This window comes from Haliotis rubra, unplaced genomic scaffold (genome assembly GCF_003918875.1).
Source record: "Haliotis rubra isolate DU_JTF1 unplaced genomic scaffold, ASM391887v1 Scf239, whole genome shotgun sequence".
Taxonomy (NCBI): domain Eukaryota; kingdom Metazoa; phylum Mollusca; class Gastropoda; order Lepetellida; family Haliotidae; genus Haliotis; species Haliotis rubra.
In genome coordinates, this window is record NW_025766436.1 from 171,012 (window position 1) to 194,848 (window position 23,837).

A 23,837-nucleotide genomic window follows, 5' to 3' on the forward strand; every position below is an offset into this window, starting at 1 on the left:
AGTTACATAGCCCTGTCATGTTCTTGTGTCCATCCCAGTTACATAGCCCTGTCATGTTCTTGTGTCCATCCCAGTTACATAGCCCTGTCATGTTCTGGTGTCCATCCCATTTACAGTTACATAGCCCCGTCATGTTCTGGTGTCCATCCCTTTAGAGTTACATAGCCCTGTCATGTTCTGGTGTCCATCCCATTTACAGTTACATAGCCCCGTCATGTTCTGGTGCCCATCCCATTTATAGTTACATAGCCCTGTCATGCTCTGGTGTCCATCCCATTTACAGTTACATAGCCCGTCATGTTCTGGTGCCCATCCCATTTACAGTTACATAGCCCTGTCATGTTCTGGTGTCCATCCCATTTACAGTTACATAGCCCCGTCATGTTCTGGTGCCCATCCCATTTATAGTTACATAGCCCTGTCATGTTCTGGTGTCCATCCCATTTACAGTTACATAGCCCTGTCATGTTCTGGTGCCCATCCCATTTACAGTTACATAGCCCTGTCATGTTCTGGTGTCCATCCCATTTACAGTTACATAGCCCCGTCATGTTCTGGTGCCCATCCCATTTATAGTTACATAGCCCTGTCATGTTCTGGTGTCCATCCCATTTACAGTTACATAGCCCCGTCATGTTCTGGTGCCCATCCCATTTACAGTTACATAGCCCCGTCATGTTCTGGTGCCCATCCCATTTACAGTTATATCGCCCTGTCATGTTCTGGTGCCCATCCCATTGACAGTTACATAGCCCTGTCATGTTCTGGTGTCCATCCCTTTAGAGTTACATAACCATGTTATGTTCTGGTGCCCATCCCATTCACAGTTGCTTAGCCCTGTCATGTTCTGATGCCCATCCCTTTACAGTTGCATAGCCCTGTCATGTTCTGATGGCCATCCCTTTACAGTTACATAACCCTGTCATGTTCTGGTGCCCATCCCTTTAGAGTTACATAGCCCTGTCATGTTCTGATGCCCATCCCTTTAGAGTTACATAGCCCTGTCATGTTCTGGTGTCCACCCCCTTTACAGTTACATAGCCCCGTCATGTTCTGGTGCCCATCCCATTTACGGTTATATCGCCCTGTCATGTTCTGGTGCCCATCCCATTTACAGTTACATAACCCTGTCATTTTCTGGTGCCCATCCCATTTACAGTTACATAGCCCTGTCATGTTCTGGTATCCACCCCCTTTACAGTTACATAGCCCCGTCATGTTTTGGTGCCCATCCCATTTACGGTTATATCGCCCTGTCATGTTCTAGGGCCATCCCATTTACAGTTACATAACCCTGTCATTTTCTGGTGCCCATCCCTTTAGAGTTACATAGCCCTGTCATGTTCTGGTGTCCATCACATTTACGGTTATTTCGCCCTGTCATGTTCTGGTGCTCATCCCATTTACAGTTACATAGCCCTGTCATGTTCTGGTGTCCATCCCTTTAGAGTTACATAACCCTGTCATGTTCTGGTGTCCATCCCATTTACGGTTATATCGCCCTGTCATGTTCTGGTGTCCATCCCTTTAGAGTTACATAGCCCTGTCATGTTCTGGTGTCCATCCATTTACAGTTACATAACCCTGTCATGTTCTGGTGTCCATCCATTTACAGTTACATAACCCTGTCATGTTCTGGTGTCCATCCCTTTAGAGTTACATAGCCCTGTCATGTTCTGGTGTCCATCCCTTTACAGTTGTATAGCCACTCTCCACTGTTTCCGTAGGAGTTTCAAATAAGGGGTATATTAATCCGTCCCTGTTCATGTACAGTAATAGGGCTGCCGCACTGTTGGGGGTATAACCTTTGTTAATGCCATGGAGATGCGGCCTCTTGGGCATCGATATAATCGTCATTACAAGAGGATATCCAGTGATTCCTGAAATTGCAAACTGCAGTGGAAACGGCTTGTGTTCCAAAGGGCGTGAAGCCATGCTACCATGATGTCATTCTACTTCCGTTTTAGCTTCAGTCTCCCGGAAGTGAAGTGCCATGTGGGATTTCAACTTCCTTTCATATACTTTCATACCGATACCTGGTATTTGACATGTGCTCTACTAACCCATTAGCATAAGTGTGTGATGTTTGTGAAGTCACTAAAGCGTTATCACTTTCAGCAAGACATCTAACGAGCTGGTTTGTTAAATGACTGTGGATTCAGTGTTTCATTTTAGACCCCCGCAAGGAACAAAGAAATTATTGTCTGTAAAGGAAATACGTTTAAAAAGTGATACAAGTGAATTTGATTCCTCTCTTGAACAATCGACTTGGGTTGAGGGGAGGAAGATCTGTACTCTACTTTTATGCAATTGTTCAGATTCAAAGGGAACGAAGACTAAAATATGAGAAATAACACAGGTACTCATTAAGTCGTTTTGAAAGTGCGACACATTTTAGTGTGCGCTAAAATTGTTATTCGAATCTTGACCTTTAGATTTCAAAAGCTGTCTCTGCTGTGCAAGTGCTCAAATACTCACGGGAGAGAGGGAAACACGTATTTTTCATTTCATATCCCGTGGATAAAATAAAGTGAGGATCTTCAAAGGATACACGGACCTTTTCCACAGAGTATGCTGATAATTATATTGTAGCTGTTGCCATACCAACGAGGTTTCACCGACACAAACAGACTTGAGTAAACTTAGATTTGAGCATGAGAAAAGTAATGGTCTACAGTGATTATGACACCCCATGCACGTGTGTGGGGCTACTGCGTTGTGCGCGTGCATCCCATGCGTTGTGTTTAGGGGTGGTGATAAAGAGAAATGGTGGTGCGTTCATAAGATGTCTGTCTTTGAAAAGTTTGTTAAAGCTTATGCTTCCTATCAAAATTGAAGGTTTTTTTAGAGTATACGTATCCAGTTGCAGATGTATGAACAGAGAGTCACAACAATTCGAATACTCCCATAGATCTCCTAAACCAATCGACCGCCTCCGTGGTGTAGTGGTTAGAGCGGAAGGTCGCGGGTTCGATCCTCAACCGCGTCATACCAAAAGACGTTAAAGTATGGTACTTGTTGGTCCCTGCCTGGTGCTCGACATTAATGGGTACAACAAGGACTGGGCGGCTCGGAGTCAGTATAATGTGTCTGAGTGGGGTATTCATGCTTCACTGCGGCATGGTAACTCAGTGGGCTAGCAGATCCGGGGTAGAATAGATCTTCAGCAACCCATGTGCTTGCCATAAAAGGCGACTATGCTTGTCGTTAGAGGCGACTAACGGGATCGGGTGGTCAGTTTCGCTGACTTGGTTGACACATGTCATCGGTTCCCAATTGCGCGGATCGATGCTCATGCTGTTGATCACTGGATTGTCTGGTCCAGACTCGATTATTTACAGACCGCCGCCATAAAGCTGGGATATTGCTGAGTGCGGCGTAAAACTAAACTCACTCACTCACTCACTCAGTGGGCTAGCACTATAAAACCAGCTTAAGTCTGGGCTAGTACAAGCAGCCGCACATACACATACACCCGCATGCATGTCGTCATATGAGCGAAATATTCTCAAGCACGACGTTAAACCCAATTTCAACCCACCTCACCTAAACCAATCGTATCACCATCGATGGCCCTCAGATTAGTTTTAACAGTCATCAGATTTCTAAAATTCATATCCTGCATAGATTAGTGGTCCAAACTAACTTTTATGAATGCTTAACATTAGTAATACTGTCTTAGCAGACATTAACAGAAATTTCATACCAAGAACTATTTAGGAAGCATTAAGGATACTACTATACTCAGTGGCATTTTGTCAGGTGTAGGCAATTTCAAGCACTAACAAATAGTAATGAAAATACAATCCCTAGATATGTTAACATTGTCATGTTCGTTGAAAACGTTCTCGTGGAACGTTTAATAAACTGGATTGGGGGCTATAAACTCGTTTCCCATAATTCTGTTTCACTTGGTCAACACAGGTCTCCAAATATATCGCATAAATCGTGAGACACCGTCATATATAACTAGCAGGATGTGCATATGGTCAATGGGTATTAATTGTGTACAAATGACCAAACTTGTAAGACTGCCAATCAGACCATATAACTTGTTACATACGCGAGAGGATGTGAGGGGTTTAAGCAGAACGAGAGGGGTTGCCGGGTGCTGTACTGTGTCATTGCTAAATTGCTTTAATACTTGTGTAATACTGACGAGTTATTAAGGTTCTCGATACACTAAATGCCATTTAAAAGACTACAAAGAAATAATCATATGACTTATACCTTGAACATACGCATTTAATCAGCTATATAGATGGTTGAAACAAAAAAACGTTTTGAAAATAAGCTTGCTAACACACTGACGTCATCCATATTGGTTTATATCAGTCATCAAATTCTTTACAATATGTATACGATAGCGACCTATAACGTATGAAATCTGAATCATGTAAACCAGTGGTTAAGAGCATGAACGTACGGAGGCACACTTGACAATCTGACAGTTTACATACACGTACGGAGGCACACTTGACAATCTGAAAGTTTACATACACGTACGGAGGCACACTTGACAATCTGACAGTTTACATACACGTACGGGGGCACACTTGACAATCTGACAGTTTACATACACGTACGGGGGCGCACTTGACAATCTGACAGTTCACATATTGCTAACATACAGTCCACAGTTTTCCCAACACAACCCCGAGTATCTTATTGATCGGGAATGCTTGGAGGACTTTCAGATGGTGCGCATATAAACCACATTTTTGGAACTGAATCAGTCCTGAATCAGTTACCACACCCAAGTCGGTTACCATACCTCGGTGCGATTAGGTCTGAGACCATATAACATATGCGCCTTATCTCACGTTGAACAACAACCCATGAAGGATATTCATCATGTGCCAACAAACGGCTGAAGCAGTGACACAATAAACGTTTCACGAGCAATTAGGCAGAGCCGCGATTGTGTTTGCTGCGTTGTTGGGCTGTTTCACGACCTCCCAGGGAAGATAGCACGTGCGGCCGTAGAGAAAGTCTGCGTTTATGCAAACTGTTCAAGTGGCAATAGCCGTCGTTAATCAAATCAGAGAAGTATTGCTGCCTTTGATTCTACTGAACACAACGTCACGTACCGCCATAAACAAGCACAGGTGACTCATGGCGATATATATACGTCATTGGCGTGGTGCATACTATATGGCAGCGTGTCCTTGGTGTTGGTTTCTGAAAACTTATGTCTTGGATATTAGGATTGTTTCCATGCAATTTAGGTGCCAATTAACTGTTACAGATTGCGATACGCCATGCCCTGTTACTAATGACACCTCTGCATATTGTAAGGGACGACTTGCTGGATCAGGTGGTCCAGCTCAAATTGACTAATTTCATCGTAGCTGGCGTTGTGGATCGCTGCTCATAATACCATTTATTACCCACGTGGTCAACGTATGGGTAGTTGCATATTAATCTCGTACGTCACACGAGTGTCGTATCGCGTTGACCTGTGTCGTAACGACTTGACCTGAAATTCTAACGATTTGATTGGATAACCGATGACCTCTCAATAGAGGGCTTCGTCCTTTTTACTAAAAATAGTAACAGTATCCCACAAGGCCTTACGGTCGGCCATTTTGGAAGGCTTTGTTTGCAGAGTCATTCTCACATTACAGCGCTTACCAGTACAGACGTGATATTTCCGAAGTATTCAGTGGAAAATAACTGTTCACCTGATTTGTAGCATGGAGAAGTATTCCGAGTCATTAGACAAGAAGGCTTTTACCCGTTACAAGGAGAAAATATCTGTAATTGGTGGTGAAGATCCTCACCAGATCGACACGTCTGAGTGGAGTAGAGATCACGACATCTTCCCAGAAGTTTCATACCCGGACTTGGTGAATTACTTAATTTTTCAACCCAGCCCATTTTACACATTGAAGGACTTTCAAAATTACAAGAGTCTTGACAGCTATGACCGGTTTGTTTGTGGATGGGTTCGTGACGTTTCTGTTTATCTGCATCAGCCCAGTGGACATCGTGTTATCAAGGCAAGAGTCATGCATTCTCAAAAATTATCTGACCGAAGTTTGACACCCTGGATAATCACGGATAAGCAATCTAAGGTAACGTCAGCTCACTGTGACTGTAAGGCAGGATTGGGAGAGAGTTGTTCTCACGTGGCATCAGTTTTGTTTTATGTAGAGGCAACAGTCAGGATGAGAGAGGCCAGTACAGTGACTCAGAAACCTGCCTACTGGATGTTACCTGCTTCAAAGACAAGTGTTCAGTATGCTCCACTACGTGAGATTGATTTTACATCAGCAAAAACACTTAAAAAACAAATTGATAAACAAATTGATTCGACCCACACTGAAGTAATTAGGGATGAGACCTCAGCGAAGAAGCTATCAGTGAACATTTCCCAGGCACGGTATGACACTTTTTTCAAGACACTGAAGGAAGACAAACCAGTTTGTTTGGCAGTGAAGAAAGAATATAGCGCAGACTATGTGCCAACTAGTCTTCAGGCCAAGTACCCCAAAGTGTTATCTGAACTGAGGGATGACAAGTGTGAAGGAATGTCTCGTGACGATCTAGTGGAACATTGCGGTACACTACTTCCCAGTATTGCCTTTACAGAGGAAGAAGCCATCAATGTTGAGGCAGCTACCAGGCAACAAGCTGACTGTAACTTGTGGTTTCGGTTCAGGACAGGTCGAATAACATCTTCAAGGATAAAAGCTGCTTGTGCGACATCATGTGAGAAACCATCATACAGCCTGGTAAAACAGATTTGTTATCCACATGAACACAGATTTACAAATGCTGCTATGCAATGGGGTTGTGATCATGAAGATGTTGCAAGGAGACACTACTCTGATATTTCCTTGGAAAATCATGTTAATTTCAAGACCCAACCTTGTGGACTGTTTCTCAACAAAGACTATCCTCATCTCGGCGCTTCTCCAGATGGCATAGTTGAATGTGACTGTTGTGGAAGAGGATGTCTTGAAGTGAAGTGTCTATATTGCATGAGAGATGAGAATGTCAGAGCTCAGAAAGGATCTTGTCTTGAGAATAACAGTGCAGGACTTAAACTCAAGGAAACCCATGCATATTACTCCCAGGTTCAGACGCATATCCATGTTGCTGATGTAGACTACTGTGATTTTGTTGTATGGACTCCAAAAGACATTTTCATTGAACGGATTGAGCCCAACAGCGATGTGTGGAACAAGTTACTGGATCGATCGTCAAGATGTTTTGCCACAGTCATTCTTCCGGAACTTGTTGGTAAATTATACAGTTTAAGTGAAGAGGAGACAATCTCATCTGCGGCTAAGAAATCAACGAAGAAGAAGCCCCTTAGACAGTCTGAGTCTACAAATAGAAAGGTGACCAAGCCAAAACCAGCTACAAAAGAGAAGACATCAAAGTCCAAGGCTAAGACAGCAGCTGTATCAAAGTCCTCCAAACCCTCACCTGGACTGGACACATCTGAGGAAAACCTGGAACTGTTCTGTGTTTGTCATGGTGCAAAAGGCGGTATTATGATTGGCTGTGACTCTGAAGACTGTCCCAACAAGCCCTTTGAGTGGTTTCATTTGTCATGTGTGAACCTGAAAGCTGAACCTGAGGGAGATTGGTTTTGTTCGGACTGCTTGGAGCGTAACTTCTTGAGAAGTATAAAAAGGAAATAAAAGAAAATACCTGGAATCCACATTCCCTACCTGACTTCACTGATCACTGTTGATATTATTTGTTTGTTCTGACACAAAAAAACATCAAAAACCCAAAACATGTCTGCAGTTTTCTCAGTTATTTTATTGGGAAACCCTAGCTGCACTGATGAGCCTTGGGAAGGCGAAACATGTTTGCATTGCACTCAAAGTTTGTTTAGAAAGGTTTCTTGTTCTTGGCAATTTATTTGTCCTCACTACAACAACAAATAGACAACATCAAGTTGACGAAATATGTGAAATATGTCGTCATTTTGGAAAACAGTTACAATATTAAACATACCTGTTTCTCTCAAAAATGTGTTTACAAAAAGATTTTCTGTAGTCTAAAATCATATGATTCAATCAGAAAATTTAACATGTTTCGCCCTCCCAGGGCTCATCAGTGCAGCTTGGGTTATCCAATACTGTGATTAAACCTAACACAGAATGGATAAACTGCAGACATGTTTTTTATCTTGTTTTTTTTTTTTTTTTTTTTTTTTTCTTCATTTTTTTAATGGCTTAACATACCAGTAGCCAATGAATAATAACTCAAGATAAAAGTTAATGGAAATTTAATATGTGAATGTTAATGTTGGAGAAATGGCACAACAGGACACATGTTGATAGCTGTTAATGTCAGTCAAATGGCACAACAGAGGGGCACATGTTGGTAAGAGCACAGCATACAAACACAATTTTATCAAGAATTGCACACTTGTCACCAGCTTTCGAAATGAGGTAATCAATCGGACTCGTCGCTCCAAGAATCATGAACTTCTGACGCACAGTTCCAATGACCCTTTCCACATGAATCCTCACATTAGCTATTTTTCTTGTTGACTCAACTTTTGTAGCACTCAGCTGTTGTTTTCCTCTCATAAAAGATGGAAATTTAACTTCGGCTCCAACCAATGCAACCACTTCCTGGATGTCAAATCCCCGATCTGCTAGTATCAAATCTCCATTCATTAGATTGTCTAGGAATTTGCAGTTGGCTGTTAGATGTTTGTCACTTACTCGTCCTCCCCAGCCCTCCGATATGAAGCTTACACTTCCCTGAGGAGTAATTCCTATCAAATACTTGGCTGTGTTGTGGTGCTTGTAGTTGGACCAGGTCTGTGCCCTTGCAGTCATGTTGGATGGTCGATCAGTGAAAATCTCAAAGCAGTCGATAATGCATGTGACTCTCCTTCCAAAGTATTTACGAAACACCATCGGCATTGTTTCCCTTAGTTCATCACGATCAGGCCAACGCACTAAAGGTTGTAATGCCACATACATTAAGTTCAAAGTATCTAAGAAAGCCTTGGATAATGTAGCTTTAGATACACCAAAACGATAACTCAAGTCTTTGATGGGCAAATTTAGTCTAAGTCTCATTAGGGTTATGATTATCTTCTGAAATTTGCTGAGAGATGAATTTCTGTTTTCTGTCATGTCAGGGGCCAAAAGATGAGTAAGTGCCATAAGAGTTACAAAACTTGGCAATCCAGTATAATACTTCACTTTTTCATTGTCATCTTCAAAGTCCTCTGGTGAATTGGCCTTCATTTTGTGTACAATGTTCTTTAAACACTCGTTTTGTTCTCTCAGCTGCATATTTTCCTGTTTTAATTCACTTATTTCTTGATTAGCTAGCTCCAGCTTCTCTGTGTCGGTTGGTTCCTCTTCAACAGTAGGTGACTCAGGGGTGGGTTCAGCCAAATCTCTGTCAGATCTCTGTATGCACTAAGTTCAAGTAAACTAAGAGCAGCTTCTGTTTTCTTAGCAGCTTCCTTTCTGTTTTGCAGTCTTTCGTGGCGTACTGCTGCTTTACTTGGTGACTTTGTCCCTTCATAGCCTAGATGCTTGCTAGGAGCCCAGTCTGGATGTGATTCATCATATTGATCTGGTTTTCCTGAAAATATATGAATTATTCATTACACAATACACAATGTCATTACTTACAGTTTATCTGTCTGTAAAATTCTCTACATGCAAGATTTCTAAGAAGACAATTAAGTTAACTCATGATTCAATATCAATTTATACTGTTTCCACATTGTGCTTTGAAACAGGATACTAAATAAACCATAAAAAAAATATGTTACTATTTTTCTGATAAAACAACAATAGACACTGAATTCATAATAAATAAGTTCGTACTAATATCAACTTTACATGATATACTGCATACCCTACGAACATTTAGTGTTCATGGCTGCCTACTACCAAGACTGACCCTCGACCTCGACCTAGCACATCAATTCAATATGAAATGAGGCTTTGAATTGTGAAGATTTTAGATTCGTATGTACCTACAAAATGTTAATTATATAGCTTACCTGAAATGAAATGATCCGAACAAACACGAAGCTGTTCGTAACACGTCACATCGGATCGGTTGATTGCAGCAATCCATGCTCTCCTTCGCCGTTCACTCTTCTTTTCTGCTGCTTCCCCCTGTCCAGAAATAACTTTAGGAATGCGATAAAAGCTCTTTTTATCTCTCCCACCCCGACTGTTGCAGTTAACAATAGCACACGTAGTCGGCATTATCTCTGGATGAATGATCAACAACAATGAGCTGCGTAAACAAAGCCTTCCAAAATGGCCGCCGGGAATGCATTGTGGGAAATGTAGAAAAGCCCGAAGCCCTCTATAGGGCGTGTAAGTGAATCCTGCGCATCGCGAGATTTCGTGACTTCCGGTGACAAACAAAGTTTTCAGCAATGGCGCTCTCCATTATGTACTGGGTGAATTACACTTCAGACAGGCCAAAATTGATTCGCAAGTCCGAAAATTCTGTGAGCTGCGATCGGGTACTTAGGTTTTTTATATGACCCAGAGCTTGGACACATAGAAGGCCATGTTCAAGCGTCAATGAAGGACAAATCCTACCGAGTGCAGGTCAGTGCTTTAAATTTTGGGCGCGAAATACGAATATTATTATGTATGAAATGTGTTGTAAAAGTATTCATTTGGAAATCAAGAAGGTATAAGTTCCGTGTGTCTGTCTGTAGAAACCAATAATTTCGAGAATACAAAAGCCAACTGTACACTGTTTACTTACAGATTGAACTAAATGACCTCTATGGGACGGACGTGACCAGGTGTGATTGTCCAATGGGTAATTTCTATTGCCACCATGTCGCCGCTGTTCTCCTGTTTGGGTGAGTGATTGAATTTATGTGTGTTCATTTGTCAAGAATATTTCTTTTAAATGGTGCAGTATTTTCAATAATATTTGCTGAAAAATATACCAGTTATATTACTTGTGAAAGCCTATATCAAGCTGAAAGTGACAGAACCATTATTAAATTCGGGTGTACCGTTTATATTTTTATGAACTTAAGCATTTATATCAATCAAGTTTTAGCTGTCATAATGACATGTAAACAACAAAAAAAATAATTCAGATTATTTCTTAGAGTTGTTGTTTTCACTTTTACTTGGTAGTTACAAGCGTGCAAGCAAGACAGATGTTAAGTGCAGCTGGCTGAAAAAACCAAAGTCTAAGATGAGGGCTGACACTGCAACTATGGAGGACCTGTTTCCTCCAAGAAAACCAGGATACAGGTAACTAAAACCAACATATTTCCACATGGAAAACGTTACAATAATGTCCAAATCTTACAATTTTATCCAGTAGACTAGTATGTTTTTCAGTTACCTCAGTGACAACTCATGTGCTGTTTGTAAATGAAAATATCTGATATAGTAATGTTTTCCTGTTACTTTTGTTTATCTAAACAGAGCACTAAATAGAGAGGTTACTCAAGAAGATCGAGACCAGTTATGTAGTGAACTGGAGAAGCTTGGAAGATTTACTGGTTATTAGTCTCCTCAAATTTGTGTTGTGTTATATTACTGTTTGATGTTTCTCCTTTTATTCTGATGTTATAATATTTTTTAATTGTGAATGAATTTTACCTGTTGTTTTTCTTATTTGTTCTTATCACTTTCATGTTAGAATTGGGAAAGATTTCTTCATGTTTTTTGCTGTTGTTTTTGCTTCAAATCAAAGACCACAATTATTTAATGTAACAACTGAGTTTTGTTTGGAGATAATTGAAAGGAGCGTAAGGCCAAACCAAAAAAACCAAAAAAACCAAAAAAATGTTCCGATTTCCTACATTTCAGAACTAGGGTAGGCAGGTAGTTTTTTTTTGTTTTTTTCAAAATATTTTTACATTACTCATGTGTCAGAAAATAAATTTAATTTATTATGTGGTGAGTAAAATTGTTAGGCTCGGCAGGAATATTTAGGGTCGGTCGGGAAATCGGAACAAGCTTTTTTTTAAGGCCTAATCATAATTGCAACTATTATACTTAATGATAACAATTAACATGAACAAGATTTAACAAGTCGGAAGTATTCCTTTGTTATCAACTAACATCTACCAGTTTTAAGTGAAAGTCCACATTTATTAATTTCATTTCCCCCTTTCAGCTTTGCAATGGATACTCTCACCAGAGCCAAAGAAAGAAGATCCATGCGTTGTTCCTGTTGAGGATGTTATTATGAGTGCAGGATATATCCAAGCGTTGTGTAAGAGGACATTTCTGGCTAAGACCCTTCTCCTTTCACCAGAGAAAGTGAAGACCATAGCATCAGCTACCTCAGGCCAGCGAAGCAATCCTATGTGGTCTATCGTACGTAGACACAGGATTACTTCATCAAACTTTGGATTCATTTTGAGAGCTATCCAAAGAAACAGGTACGTAATGTTTTGTTACTTTGTTGATTTTATTCATATTGTGTGAATTGGTTTATTAATTTAAATTATATATTCATTCATTATGTAATTGATGACCTTTTTGGGGTAATTTGGGATTACATGCATTACATGTTTGAAGTGAAAAAGCATGAAAGGAGCATTACATTTATCAAGTTCATACATTGCATGATTTTTTAGTTGTACAAGTATCATTTTAATTTTTCAGCTACCCACCTTCATTTTGGAAACGCCTCAGTTCCCCTTACAACTTGGAGAAGAAGGACTCAATTGCTTGGGGGATCAACCATGAAAGGAACGCTATTGACCAATATCATAAACTTGGGGCTAAGGTTGAAGAAACAGGTAGGTATATATATACACGTGGTGTTGTCAGTGAACTGGTTTCAATCACAAGTTGAATTTTACAATATTCATGAAGAGTGCTCCAAGGGACGAAGGGAGGTAATTCTACGCGATTCGCATGAAATAATGTTCGACCAACTTTTTATTGTAATATTGTAATCTAAATACGTAATTTTAATTGGAATAAATTATATGGTAGCTTCCTTGGGGATTGATAGTATTATTGAGAGAAATGCATTATGTACTTTGTAGAGATGTGTGGCGTGATATTGTTGCCTTTTAAAAAATGAAAAACAAAGTGTAATGAGAAACAATTTGGTTGCTGGATTTTCTTTCTTATGTTACATGCATCGTTGTAGGCATATGGCTTCACGAATCAGGAATTCTCGGCGCTTCCCCAGATGGAATTGTGCTAACCCCAATTCCACAGTCTGCAACACCACCACCAGACATCATCGAAGTTAAGTGTCCATTTTCTGCCAGAGACAAGCCACCGTTGGATGCCATTGGTCAAAAGAATTTTTGCTTAGGTATTAACAGAAGTTTAAAGTTTGTTTAGTACTGTGAAATTACAAATACCACTTCAGTGTATTACCAGTTGATATAGAATATGTCAAATTACATGCCAAAAACAAGAACATCAAAGTTTAGTTTTTTTTAAGTTATTGGAAAATAGTATAAAGATACACTCAAGATTCTGTTATTGAAATGGTATGTTACTTATTGAAATGATATTGCTTTGCAGTCAGAACTGATGGGAGAATTACTTTGCCAAATGACCATGAATACTACCATCAGATCCAAGGCCAACTGTACATCATGGGGAAGACATGCTGTGACCTCCTCATTTGGACACCCCGTGGACTTCTCATACACAGAATATACCGGGATCCAGAATGGGCTTCAAATATCTCAAAGCTGATAGATTTCTTTTATGACAAGTACTTTCCAACCATATTGTCTTAGTGTGGGTAGCTAGTCAACAGAAGACCAAGTGACTGCAGAGGATATGAAGAAGGATCAAGGCTATCCTGAAACAAGGTATCAGCACCCCAAGGATCGGCTCTGGATCACCAGTGGACTGTTCACCACAACATAAACAGCAACACGAAGCTGAGTATTCAACTTGTTTCCATCATGTTACATATATCTTATAGTAATATGAAGCTTTTGTGTCGTTTGTATTTGAAGTATGTTTAAGAGTTTCATGAAAATATTGCAGCCTTCATTACACTTCAAACACACCAGTGCCTTGTATGAACATAGTAAAGAATGATAAGACAATAATAGGCTACTAACTGACAATCATTTGTTTATAAGAAACGTTTTGCAGTAACTAGGTAGCCCTTTTTAAATGTATTGATTACTGTTGGATTTTCTGGCTTATAAAAGATGTTCACTTACTTTATGCCTTCTGAAACAATTCTTCATGGTTTGTCTTATGAACAAGATGAACTTTGTTACATGATTAAATAATCTCCCATGACCACATTAAGTTATAATTATAAATTTCTTTTTATTTCAGCATGGCTATATGGAGATATTGTGAATGGTGACAACAACGCTGACATTTTGAAAAAGAGACTATGTTCTTTTAGTGTGCAATTGATGATTTGTTGTACTGACTGACTGAGTTTGGTTTTACGCCGCTTTTAGCAATATTCCAGCAATATCACGGCGGGGGACACCAGAAATGGGCTTCACTCATTGTACCCATGTGGGGATTCGAACCCGGGTCTTCGGCATGACAGGCCAACGCATTAACCACTAGACTACCCCACCGCCACATGTGATTTGTTGTAAAATTCAGACCAGTTTGTCTCAGTATCAACTTAAACAATGCCTTTAATTATTATCCCGACACATTTTTGTTTCGGGTTAACCACCCATGGGCTTCATGCAAGAAGCATGAGTTGTGGATACATGACGCACCATGACAGTTATTGGATACCCTAGGGGTAGGTTGATCCCAAACACCTGTATTAAATGGTTAATTGTTTAGGGCATGGTGTAAGTTGATCATGAAACAAACTTGTCTGAACCAATAGGTATGGCTGTATTTGAATCTTGTACAGTTTGTCAATTGTAAATTTCAACTTCCATTGTAACGTGTATCAACTTATATATTTTTACGCGAAACTGTAACTGAACATATCTTTATCAGATGCCCAACCACAAATAGTACTCAGTGCTTATCCACAGTCCATGTATTTATTTACAAGTGATCTCATTTTACAACTTAGCTATAAAAATGTACAAATGTTTGGTGAGAAAATCAGTCATCCATTATGTTTAAAAAGTTATTTTCATTAGTATCTGTACAGGACACATTGTAAAAATAATATACATTCGACATCTTGTTGTATTGTGTCTTGAGCGTGTCCACAGTGTTCCTGAAATGAAAATACACTTTTAGTATGTTACAATCTAATTAAAGTATGTTAATATTCAAAATATGTTATTACATATGGAGGGAAGAGATAACACACAATGTACTCCAAGCGTTTCATTATGTGTTTCCAGAATTTTCATGAGTATTTCATTTTATATGTAAATGTCTGGAAATTATGAAAGGGTTATCATGATTTAGATGTATCCTTAGGTTTTTCATACACATGTAATGGCCTTAAGTTATGGTGTGATTTTAATATATGTACCATATCAATATGTGAATAGGCCGGTAATAGGCACATAGACTCTCTCTGAACCAATTACATTTAATATTGTTTACTTAAGACACTTGTTTACATGAATCATGCCCTGAATATATCATACAAAAAATTGCTTCATTATAGTGGATTTTGTGAATTTGTTTTATTAAAATGTCATTCATTTTGAACTTGTTATCTGATAATTTTAGACAAATAAGGTACTCAGCTTAAGAGCTAGTGGCAGGGATTCCTCGTCCCATCCCTAGTGGTAGGCAACCAGGCAATGTTGCCAGCAGGAGTCAACTTGAAACACCTCACCTATATCAATGGAAAAAGATGGCTGATTTATGCAGATTTCAGAAATACATTGATGAAAATACTTGAATATTTGCAGTTGTGAAATATATATTAAAATAAACTTCAGATTGATCTTTTGTGTTCTTGTTCTTTCAAAGGATAGTGATACTTGTTAATGTTCAATCTTTATTTATTTCTTTGAGTAATGGAGCTTGCAAATTTATCAAAAAACAGCAAACCTGAAAAATCTTACTTGAGATAGGGCGATAAATTGCAGGAATGTGGTTTAGAATATCAAAGTTTTTAATGCGCTCATTCGCCCTTTCTACGTGTATCCTGGCTCTTGCAATCTTGTAACACATTTTACCTTCCTCTTTTGTGAAAACAGACTTACCTGACAGAAATGGAGGGATATTTAAACTTACACCTGGTGGCAACATTTCATGAATAGTAAAACCCTTATCAGCTAAAATAAGATCACCTGGTTTGAAAGAAGACAACATATTTGAATGGCTAACAATAGCTACATCTGATGTTGACCCAGGATACAGACTGGTGCAATATGTTAGAGCGCCATTAGGTGCCACAGCTGTCACAGCTTTAACAGTATGGCGGGACTTGTAGTTGCTGTACACTCTATTTTGACAGTCAAGGTCTTTGGGGATATCCTGAGACATCTCTATAGCATCGATAGATGCCCTAGCACTACCAAAATCTTCAAAAGACTTGGGCATGCTGCCTTTACACTTAGTCTGACTGGGCATGTAGTTATCCATAACACCTGAAAAGAGTTCATGTAAAGCATGGATGAGGGTATTGAAGATATTGGACACCGTAGCACGACTGATTTGAAATCTTTGTGCCAAATCGAGATCTTTGCTGTTCATGGTAAGTTTCATGAGAGTTAGCAAAAGCTGATTTTCCAAGGATACAATTGATGGTTTCCATCCAGCATAGTAGTTGAGGTCGAAGCGTTCCAGCATGGAGCAGATGATCTCGAAGACATCATAGGGTATGCTTGTGTAGAGTAGCATCTGTAAACACACATTCAAATTAATACCAGTACTTCAAAATATTTAGCGCCCAGTCCTCCTCTCAACACACACACACCAACACTCATAAACATATTTGAGGTTTACTTAGATTGTTGCGGTTGCATTTAACATACATTGTTAACTTAATTGTAGTGGCAACAATATTATTAGCACACCTGAAAGCCCTCCTTTAATAAGAATAGGTATTATACATTTTGAGTGTTGTTTTATGTGTACAGGGGAATGACAAGTGACTTAAGTTCCCATTATTTTAAATTTTGTAATGGCCAAGGGGTAGAGATAAATGAGAAAGTAAAACAAAATTATTATATACATTTGTTTTTGCTGTTAAAATCTGTTATTTGTTAACCAACCTTTTCTTCACTGCCACTTATATCGTTGATAGAAAAGGTTGAACGCCTTAGGTTTAAGGAGTGGATTTCCTGCTCTAGGGACTTGATTGTGGCCTTCAAGTCTTGGACTTCAGTGGTTAACGAAGTCAGCTTCCCCACACACTGGTCTCCACACTGTATGGCGTAACCATGTTCCATCACCTATGGTACAAATATTGGTATTGGAACAATAAATTCAGCACAAAGATTTAGAGAAGTAGAAAATAATGACATAAGTGTGCATAATGTGCTATATGTTTTTTAAACAAACATTGATTTATACTGACATGAAAAATACTTACTACATCCGTCCTTCCATTGTGTTCAGGTTCAGCTTGGACATCAGGACTCTGAGCCAGTGGGATTGCCGGTACATCACTGCACTCCAAAGGCACACTCCTTTTTCTGTAGGAAAAATAAATAATAATCATAAATATATACCCTAAATATAAATACAAATTTAATTATAGATTACTCATTTAAATTGCAAATGTATGTATTAACTGCAAAACATTATACCTCTGTGGTTTGGGATCCTTGAACTGAAACAGTTTTCCTTTGTTGTGGGGGAAAAATATGGGATCACCATCCTTTGTGCCACCTTCAAAATGACATGAACAAATCCTGTCATTCTCGGATGTTGGGTATCTGTCGAGCCTTCTGAAATTACAAAATAATTTAAAATAACAATTAAAACCGATTAAGCCTATCCATTATAAAGGTTGAAATACTTCCAATAGCATATGTTGTATGGCCTCACTACACGAGATCCATGACATTGTGTGAAAATCAAACCTCAAGAGTCAATTTAGTACTGCAGTATTTTACATTTTAATTCGAATTATTCACAAAGAATTATCGGGCCCGAATTATCCATTAACTGACCAACTACATATGTGTTAATACATGAACATTTTACAGCATAATTTCTGTAGGCGTTTTAGTCAGCACGGCAGTAGGGGTCTGAGATGACTCCACTACGGACATGTCCGAAAAAAACCTGCTAAACCCGTTTACTCTGGTAGTCTTACCTTGACAGACGACCCCATAGGCTTCGTTTATTGTCCGGAAACCTGAAAAAGCTGCAGGAATCCCTATTGCTTCGGTGATTACACCCAAACACGAAACAAATAACCATGCTTTTACCGTTAGAAATTTCCCGCGGTTAGAACGACTTGGCAACAGTCTCATTGGCGGGCGAATAGGAACGTATGTGGCGTAGCGCAACTGCTTTGTATAACCGGTCCTCCGATTGGTTTGTTTGTCACCGGAAGTTGGACACCGGAAATGAGAATGCGCGAGACTTACACCCCCTATTAGGTCACATTCTGACGTAACTATTTTTTCATTCATAACAAACACGTGAATTCATTCATTCTACAACTTAAATGCATTGTGGGAATGTAAACATTGCGAACGTTGCCGTGTCGCTGTTTAATTGTGAGTCGAACTGAGACATTTTATCTGTCGAAAAACATAAACGCAATGTTTCCACCAGTGATGTTAGCCGAATGAAGCAACTGGAAACCAAGAAACGAGTTGCAACGGAGTAGTTTACTGTAGGAGGCTGTACGAGGCGATGACAACTGGCATGCATCGTGACGTCGGTTACCATGGCAGTGACGTCATTAGTGTGACGTCATGCAAATATTGTACTACAGTACAAAACTCTTCCGCAACCTCTTTATCAAACCGGTTTCGGTTTGAAACCAAAAACATAACAAAAATACGCTATTTTGTCAATTTAAATGCATGTAAGACGTGGGTAATAAATAAAATACCACACTCGGTCTCATTACATACGAATTATACGAAACTCGTGACCTTCCTATGTTATCTGACCTCGCTCCTCGTGTAGTATTCTCTATATAGGCATTCAGCAATGCATCTTCACCCACGGTAACTAGCGTGACTTCGATACCTGTTACAACATACTAGTGATTAATGGTTATGTGTATGCGTGTGAGTATCGTAGACAATTTGGTTTATTCGAAACATGATGCATTCGGTGTATTTTTGAAGCTGTATATGAAATTCAATAATTTCCTGTGATTATCTCTACTTAAAGGTATTAAATTGTAATATTAGTTAATATGAAAGTGTGAGTGTTGTGTGTTTGATACAAGTGATTGATATACCCGGGTGAGTGCAGGGCCTAGATTTTCGAAGCTCTCTTAGCACTAAGATAGTCGTAAGTGCCATGCATTAACATTAACTTACGACTATCTTAGCGCTAAGAGAGCTTCGAAATCTAGGCCCTGGTGTGTAAGTAGTGTGTGTTTGAAATGAGTGATTCACGTACCTGGATGTGTGCAGGTGTGCAAGTGTTGTGTGTTAAAAATGAGTGATTCACGTACCTGGATGTGTCCAGGTGTGTAATTGTTGTGTGTTCGATATGAGTGACTAGTGACCTTTTCAATTCTAAACATTATTTTACCTCTCATGTCACTTGTATGTGTATTCCTTTCTGCATATATATGTGTTGTGTATGCAGTTGTATCATTGCCATCGCCGACCCAACGTGGGGGTGGGTACGAGTTACTTCACGGTCTGCTTTCAACAAAGGTTATCGATCATGTTCAGAAAGGACAGCGTTTATCCCGTCATATATGTGAGGGAATAGCCTGGGTTTATCCCGTCATGTATGTGAGGGAATAGCCTGGGTTTATCCCGTCCCGTCATGTCTGTGTAAGGGAATAGCCTGGGTTTATCCCGCCATGTATGAGGGAATAGCCTGGGTTTATCCGTCATGTATGTGAGGGAATAGCCTGGGTTTATCCCGTCATGTATGTGAGGGAATAGCCTGGGTTTATCCCGCCATGTATGTGAGCGAATAGCCTGGGTTTATCCCGTCATGTATGTGAGGGAATAGCCTGGGTTTATCCCGCCATGTATGTGAGGGAATAGCCTGGGTTTATCCCGCCATGTATGTGAGGGAATAGCCTGGGTTTATCCCGCCATGTATGTGAGGGAATAGCCTGCGTTTATCCCGCCATGTATGTGAGGGAATAGCCTGGGTTTATCCCGCCATGTATGTGAGGGAATAGCCTGGGTTTATCCCGCCATGTATGTGAGGGAATAGCCTGGGTTTATCCCGCCATGTGTGTGAGGGAATAGCCTGCGTTTATCCCCGTGAGGGAATGCGTTTATCCCGCCATGTGTGTGAGGGAATAGCCTGCGTTTATCCCGCCATGTATGTGAGGGAATAGCCTGGGTTTATCCCGCCATGTTTATCCCGCCATGTGTGTGGGAATAGCCTGCGTTTATCCCGCCATGTATGTGAGGAATAGCCTGGGTTTATCCCGCCATGTGTGTGAGGGAATAGCCTGTTTATCCCGCCATGTGTGAGGGAATAGCCTGCGTTTATCCCGCCATGTGTGAGGGAATAGCCTGGGTTTATCCCGCCATGTATGTGAGGGAATAGCCTGCGTTTATCCCGCCATGTATGTGAGGGAATAGCCTGCGTTTATCCCGCCATGTATGTGAGCGAATAGCCTGCGTTTATCCCGCCATGTGTGTGGGGAATAGCCAGCCTGCGTTTATCCCGCCATGTGGGAATAGCCTGCGTTTATCCCGCCATGTGTGTGTGAGGGAATAGCCTGCGTTTATCCCGCCCATGAATGCGTTTATCCGCCATGTGTGTGAGGGAATAGCCTGCGTTTATCCCGCCGCCATGTATGTGAGGGAATAGCCTGCGTTTATCCCGCCATGTATGTGAGGGAATAGCCTGGGTTTATCCCGCCATGTATGTGAGGGAATAGCCTGCGTTTATCCCGCCATGTATGTGAGGGAATAGCCTGGGTTTATCCCGTCATGTATGTGAGGGAATAGCCTGCGTCATGTGTGTGAGGAATAGCCTGGGTTTATCCCGCCATGTATGTGAGGGAATAGCCTGGGTTTATCCCGTCATGTATGTGAGGGAATAGCCTGCGTTTATCCCGCCATGTATGTGAGGGAATAGCCTGGGTTTATCCCGCCATGTGTGTGAGGGAATAGCCTGCGTTTATCCCGCCATGTATGTGAGCGAATAGCCTGCGTTTATCCCGCCATGTATGTGAGGAATAGCCTGCGTTTATCCCGCCATGTATGTGAATAGCCTGCGTTTATCCCGCCATGTATGTGAGGGAATAGCCTGCCTGGGTTTATCCCGCCATGTATGTGAGCGAATAGCCTGCGTTTATCCCGCCATGTATGTGAGGGAATAGCCTGCGTTTATCCCGCCATGTATGGGAATAGGTTTGAGGGAATAGCCTGCGTTTATCCGCCATGTATGTGAGGGAATAGCCTGCGTTTATCCCGCCATGTTTATATGTGTGTGTGAGGGAATAGCCTGGGTTTATCCCGCCATGTATGTGAGGGAATAGCCTGGGTTTATGCCATGTGTGAGGGAATAGCCTGGGTTTATCCCGTCATGTGTGTGAGGGAATAGCCTGGGTTTATCCCGTCGCCATGTGTGTGAGCGAATAGCCTGGGTCGCTGATTGTGATTAAATAATGTCAGCGCTTCAGTGGCACGGGGGGATCTGAGGCTTAGATTGTAGCTCCAAGTGGGAAGAAAGAACGTCCGAGAAAACTGTAACCCATTGCTAACCATTGCTTACTTGTTCGAACTGTGCATCCCCAAATTATCTCACAGACACGAACTGAGGTGATGACAGAAAAGGGACAAAGGATTATCTTACACAACTCCGTTGTATCAGATTATGTCTGAATCATTTCCCCAATAGGACAGTATCTCATAGTAAACTCATCTGGTCTTTTACGACAATATGCTGCCACGCCTTGATATAATTGATAACGTTTCCAACTGGCGTAAAACCTCTCTCACTAACTCCCATTTGTTAAGACATGTGAATTGAAGCAGCTACTTAGGTACAAGTGTGCCCTGTCTGTAGTTAGCTGCAGTGCACCATGCTGCTTCTCTGTACAGCACGGCAGCTTGTTGTAGCTTGATGGCTGTATAACCATTCCCATGCATTCCAATTAACCACAAAAGTTGTCCACTTAATCCCTGGACCTGTGCTATTCAATGTCCTCAGTAGCATTCTATTGTTCTTTACAGAACTAATTGTGTTTACCTCGCAACCATCCTCAAGTACATGCTTTTTGTTTGACGTCACGTGCCTGTTGCTGACGTCTGTGGAGGTTAACGTGACATGGGGCTCCCAGGCAATCTCAAGTACACTTATCTAAATTCGATGGTTTGTGATGTGTCTCATTTAGATAGGGTATTTTGAGGTTTGAAGACGAGTACCCGACTCATTTCACTCACAGTAATGGGAATGGCGCTTACTCTAGTACAATTCCGTATAGGGCTGGAGTATGTGAGTGAGTGAGTGAGCGAGTTGGATTTTACGCCGCTTTTAGCAAGATTCAAGCAATATTACGGCGGGGGACACCCGAAATGGGCTTCACCCATGTGGGGAATCAAACCCTGTTCTTCGGCGTGACGAGCGAACGCTTTAACCACTAGGCTACCCCACCGCCCCTTAAAGGGCTGGAAATCCGTTTTATGGTAACTTGGAATCAATTTTAACAACTCTGTGAAACAATACATATCATTTTCGTGTACAATTAAAATAATTGAACAGGAAGATATATTAATATAGTTAAAGCTATTAAAAAGTGAAAGTACAATTTATAGCATTATACGTTGCCATTTGCTATTTACAACGTATGATGCATCTTGGCCAGTGAACATATAAATCAAACTGGATATAGCCAGATATCACAAACCGTAATTAGTATAGTTTTTCAGGTCACTGTTACACCATTACAATCCCAGGAAATGCGCTTAGGTAAAAACATCTTTCAGAAACGCCATAAAATATAGCAACGTGTCTTACCATCTATGACATAAGGTGCCGTTGCCGTCTCACTGCTTGTGAAGCAAACAAAACCACCTTATTGGGTTTATATCAAAATATGTATGCCTTGATTAGCATGGACGGGCTAATTATAACCAAGGAACAAAAAGTACAGACTGTGTTAGATCACATATCGGAACCAACTGCAAGTGAAAGTATGTTCAACGACAACTAAAAACCATTACTGTCACCAAATGAATAAATTCAGCTAAAATGAAAGCTGAAAAATATCACTGTTGAATGTGTAATTGAGCTAAAATGAATACTGAAATACACTTTCAACAATGATATTTTGTATTCCTATTGTACATCAAACGAGTGCCCCTAAACTGTAATTCATCTATTCCAACTCCTTCCTTCAAATCATGGGGCGGTGGGGTAGCCTAGTGGTGAAGGCGTTCGTTTGTCACGACGAAGACCCTGGCTCGATTCCCCACATGGGTACAATGCGTGAAGCCCATTTCAGGTGTCCCCCGCCGTGATATTGCTGGAATATTGCTAAAAGTGGCGTAAGACTAATCTCACTCACTCCTTCAAATCATGATTGACATTCAAACCACCTTGTCACATGGAGAGAAAGACAGCAAGTGAAGAACATTCTCACGATTCCTATTCAACATCCAATTATAATGTTCTTGATCTCTAAAATGTGAAACTCAATGGCAAGAAGACAGTCCTGTCATTTGCATTAGGTTTACTTTGCTTAAGAACTTCTTTTGACCCACGACCCAGTCTTGGCTATAAATAGTTTATGGACTCGTGGAGAGATTAATACAGACAATTACCAACCATATGGATAAAGGACAAACTAGCAACTTAGACAAGGCCTGTTGAAAGAGTGTGTTTTTCAGATCC

The 23,837-nt window shown here is 40.5% G+C and overlaps 2 protein-coding genes across 3 annotated transcripts; one reads left to right on the top strand and one right to left on the bottom strand.

Annotated features, from left to right (window-relative positions):
• The first annotated feature begins 10,314 nt into the window (after window positions 1-10,314).
• LOC124278516 lies at window positions 10,315-11,740 on the top strand. Its single transcript, XM_046714219.1, has 4 exons — window positions 10,315-10,568; window positions 10,734-10,831; window positions 11,118-11,237; window positions 11,415-11,740. Exons 1-4 carry the CDS (start codon window positions 10,542-10,544, stop codon window positions 11,497-11,499), a joined length of 330 nt encoding a protein of 109 aa, XP_046570175.1. The 5' UTR covers window positions 10,315-10,541; the 3' UTR covers window positions 11,500-11,740.
• A 4,129-nt stretch (window positions 11,741-15,869) lies between these two features.
• On the bottom strand, window positions 15,870-18,430 carry LOC124278515. Of its 2 annotated transcripts, none has more exons than XM_046714217.1 (5): window positions 18,148-18,430; window positions 17,636-17,776; window positions 17,419-17,521; window positions 17,099-17,278; window positions 15,870-16,724 (listed from the first exon to the last, which is right to left on the bottom strand). In XM_046714217.1, the coding sequence occupies exons 1-5, from the start codon at window positions 18,252-18,254 to the stop codon at window positions 15,870-15,872; spliced, it is 1,386 nt and encodes a 461-aa protein (XP_046570173.1). In that variant the 5' UTR covers window positions 18,255-18,430. The 2 variants fall into 2 exon arrangements, with proteins under 2 accessions (XP_046570173.1, XP_046570172.1); XM_046714216.1 differs by having other exon boundaries at window positions 17,404-17,521.
• Between the last annotated feature and the right edge of the window lie 5,407 nt (window positions 18,431-23,837).

Excerpts from the sequence above, each read along its gene's own strand:
- LOC124278515 (XM_046714216.1), bottom strand. The coding sequence starts at position 18,254 with ATGGTTATTTGTTTCGTGTTTGGGTGTAATCACCGAAGCAATAGGGAT. Across the intron at positions 17,522-17,635 it reads AAGGATCCCAAACCACAGAG|AAAAAGGAGTGTGCCTTTGG; the intron begins GTATAATGTTTT and ends TTTTTCCTACAG. Across the intron at positions 17,279-17,403 it reads ATGTAGTAAGTATTTTTCAT|GTGATGGAACATGGTTACGC; the intron begins GTCAGTATAAAT and ends TTTGTACCATAG.
- LOC124278516 (XM_046714219.1), top strand. The coding sequence starts at position 10,542 with ATGAAGGACAAATCCTACCGAGTGCAG. Across the intron at positions 10,569-10,733 it reads ACAAATCCTACCGAGTGCAG|ATTGAACTAAATGACCTCTA; the intron begins GTCAGTGCTTTA and ends GTTTACTTACAG. Across the intron at positions 10,832-11,117 it reads GCCGCTGTTCTCCTGTTTGG|TTACAAGCGTGCAAGCAAGA; the intron begins GTGAGTGATTGA and ends TTTACTTGGTAG.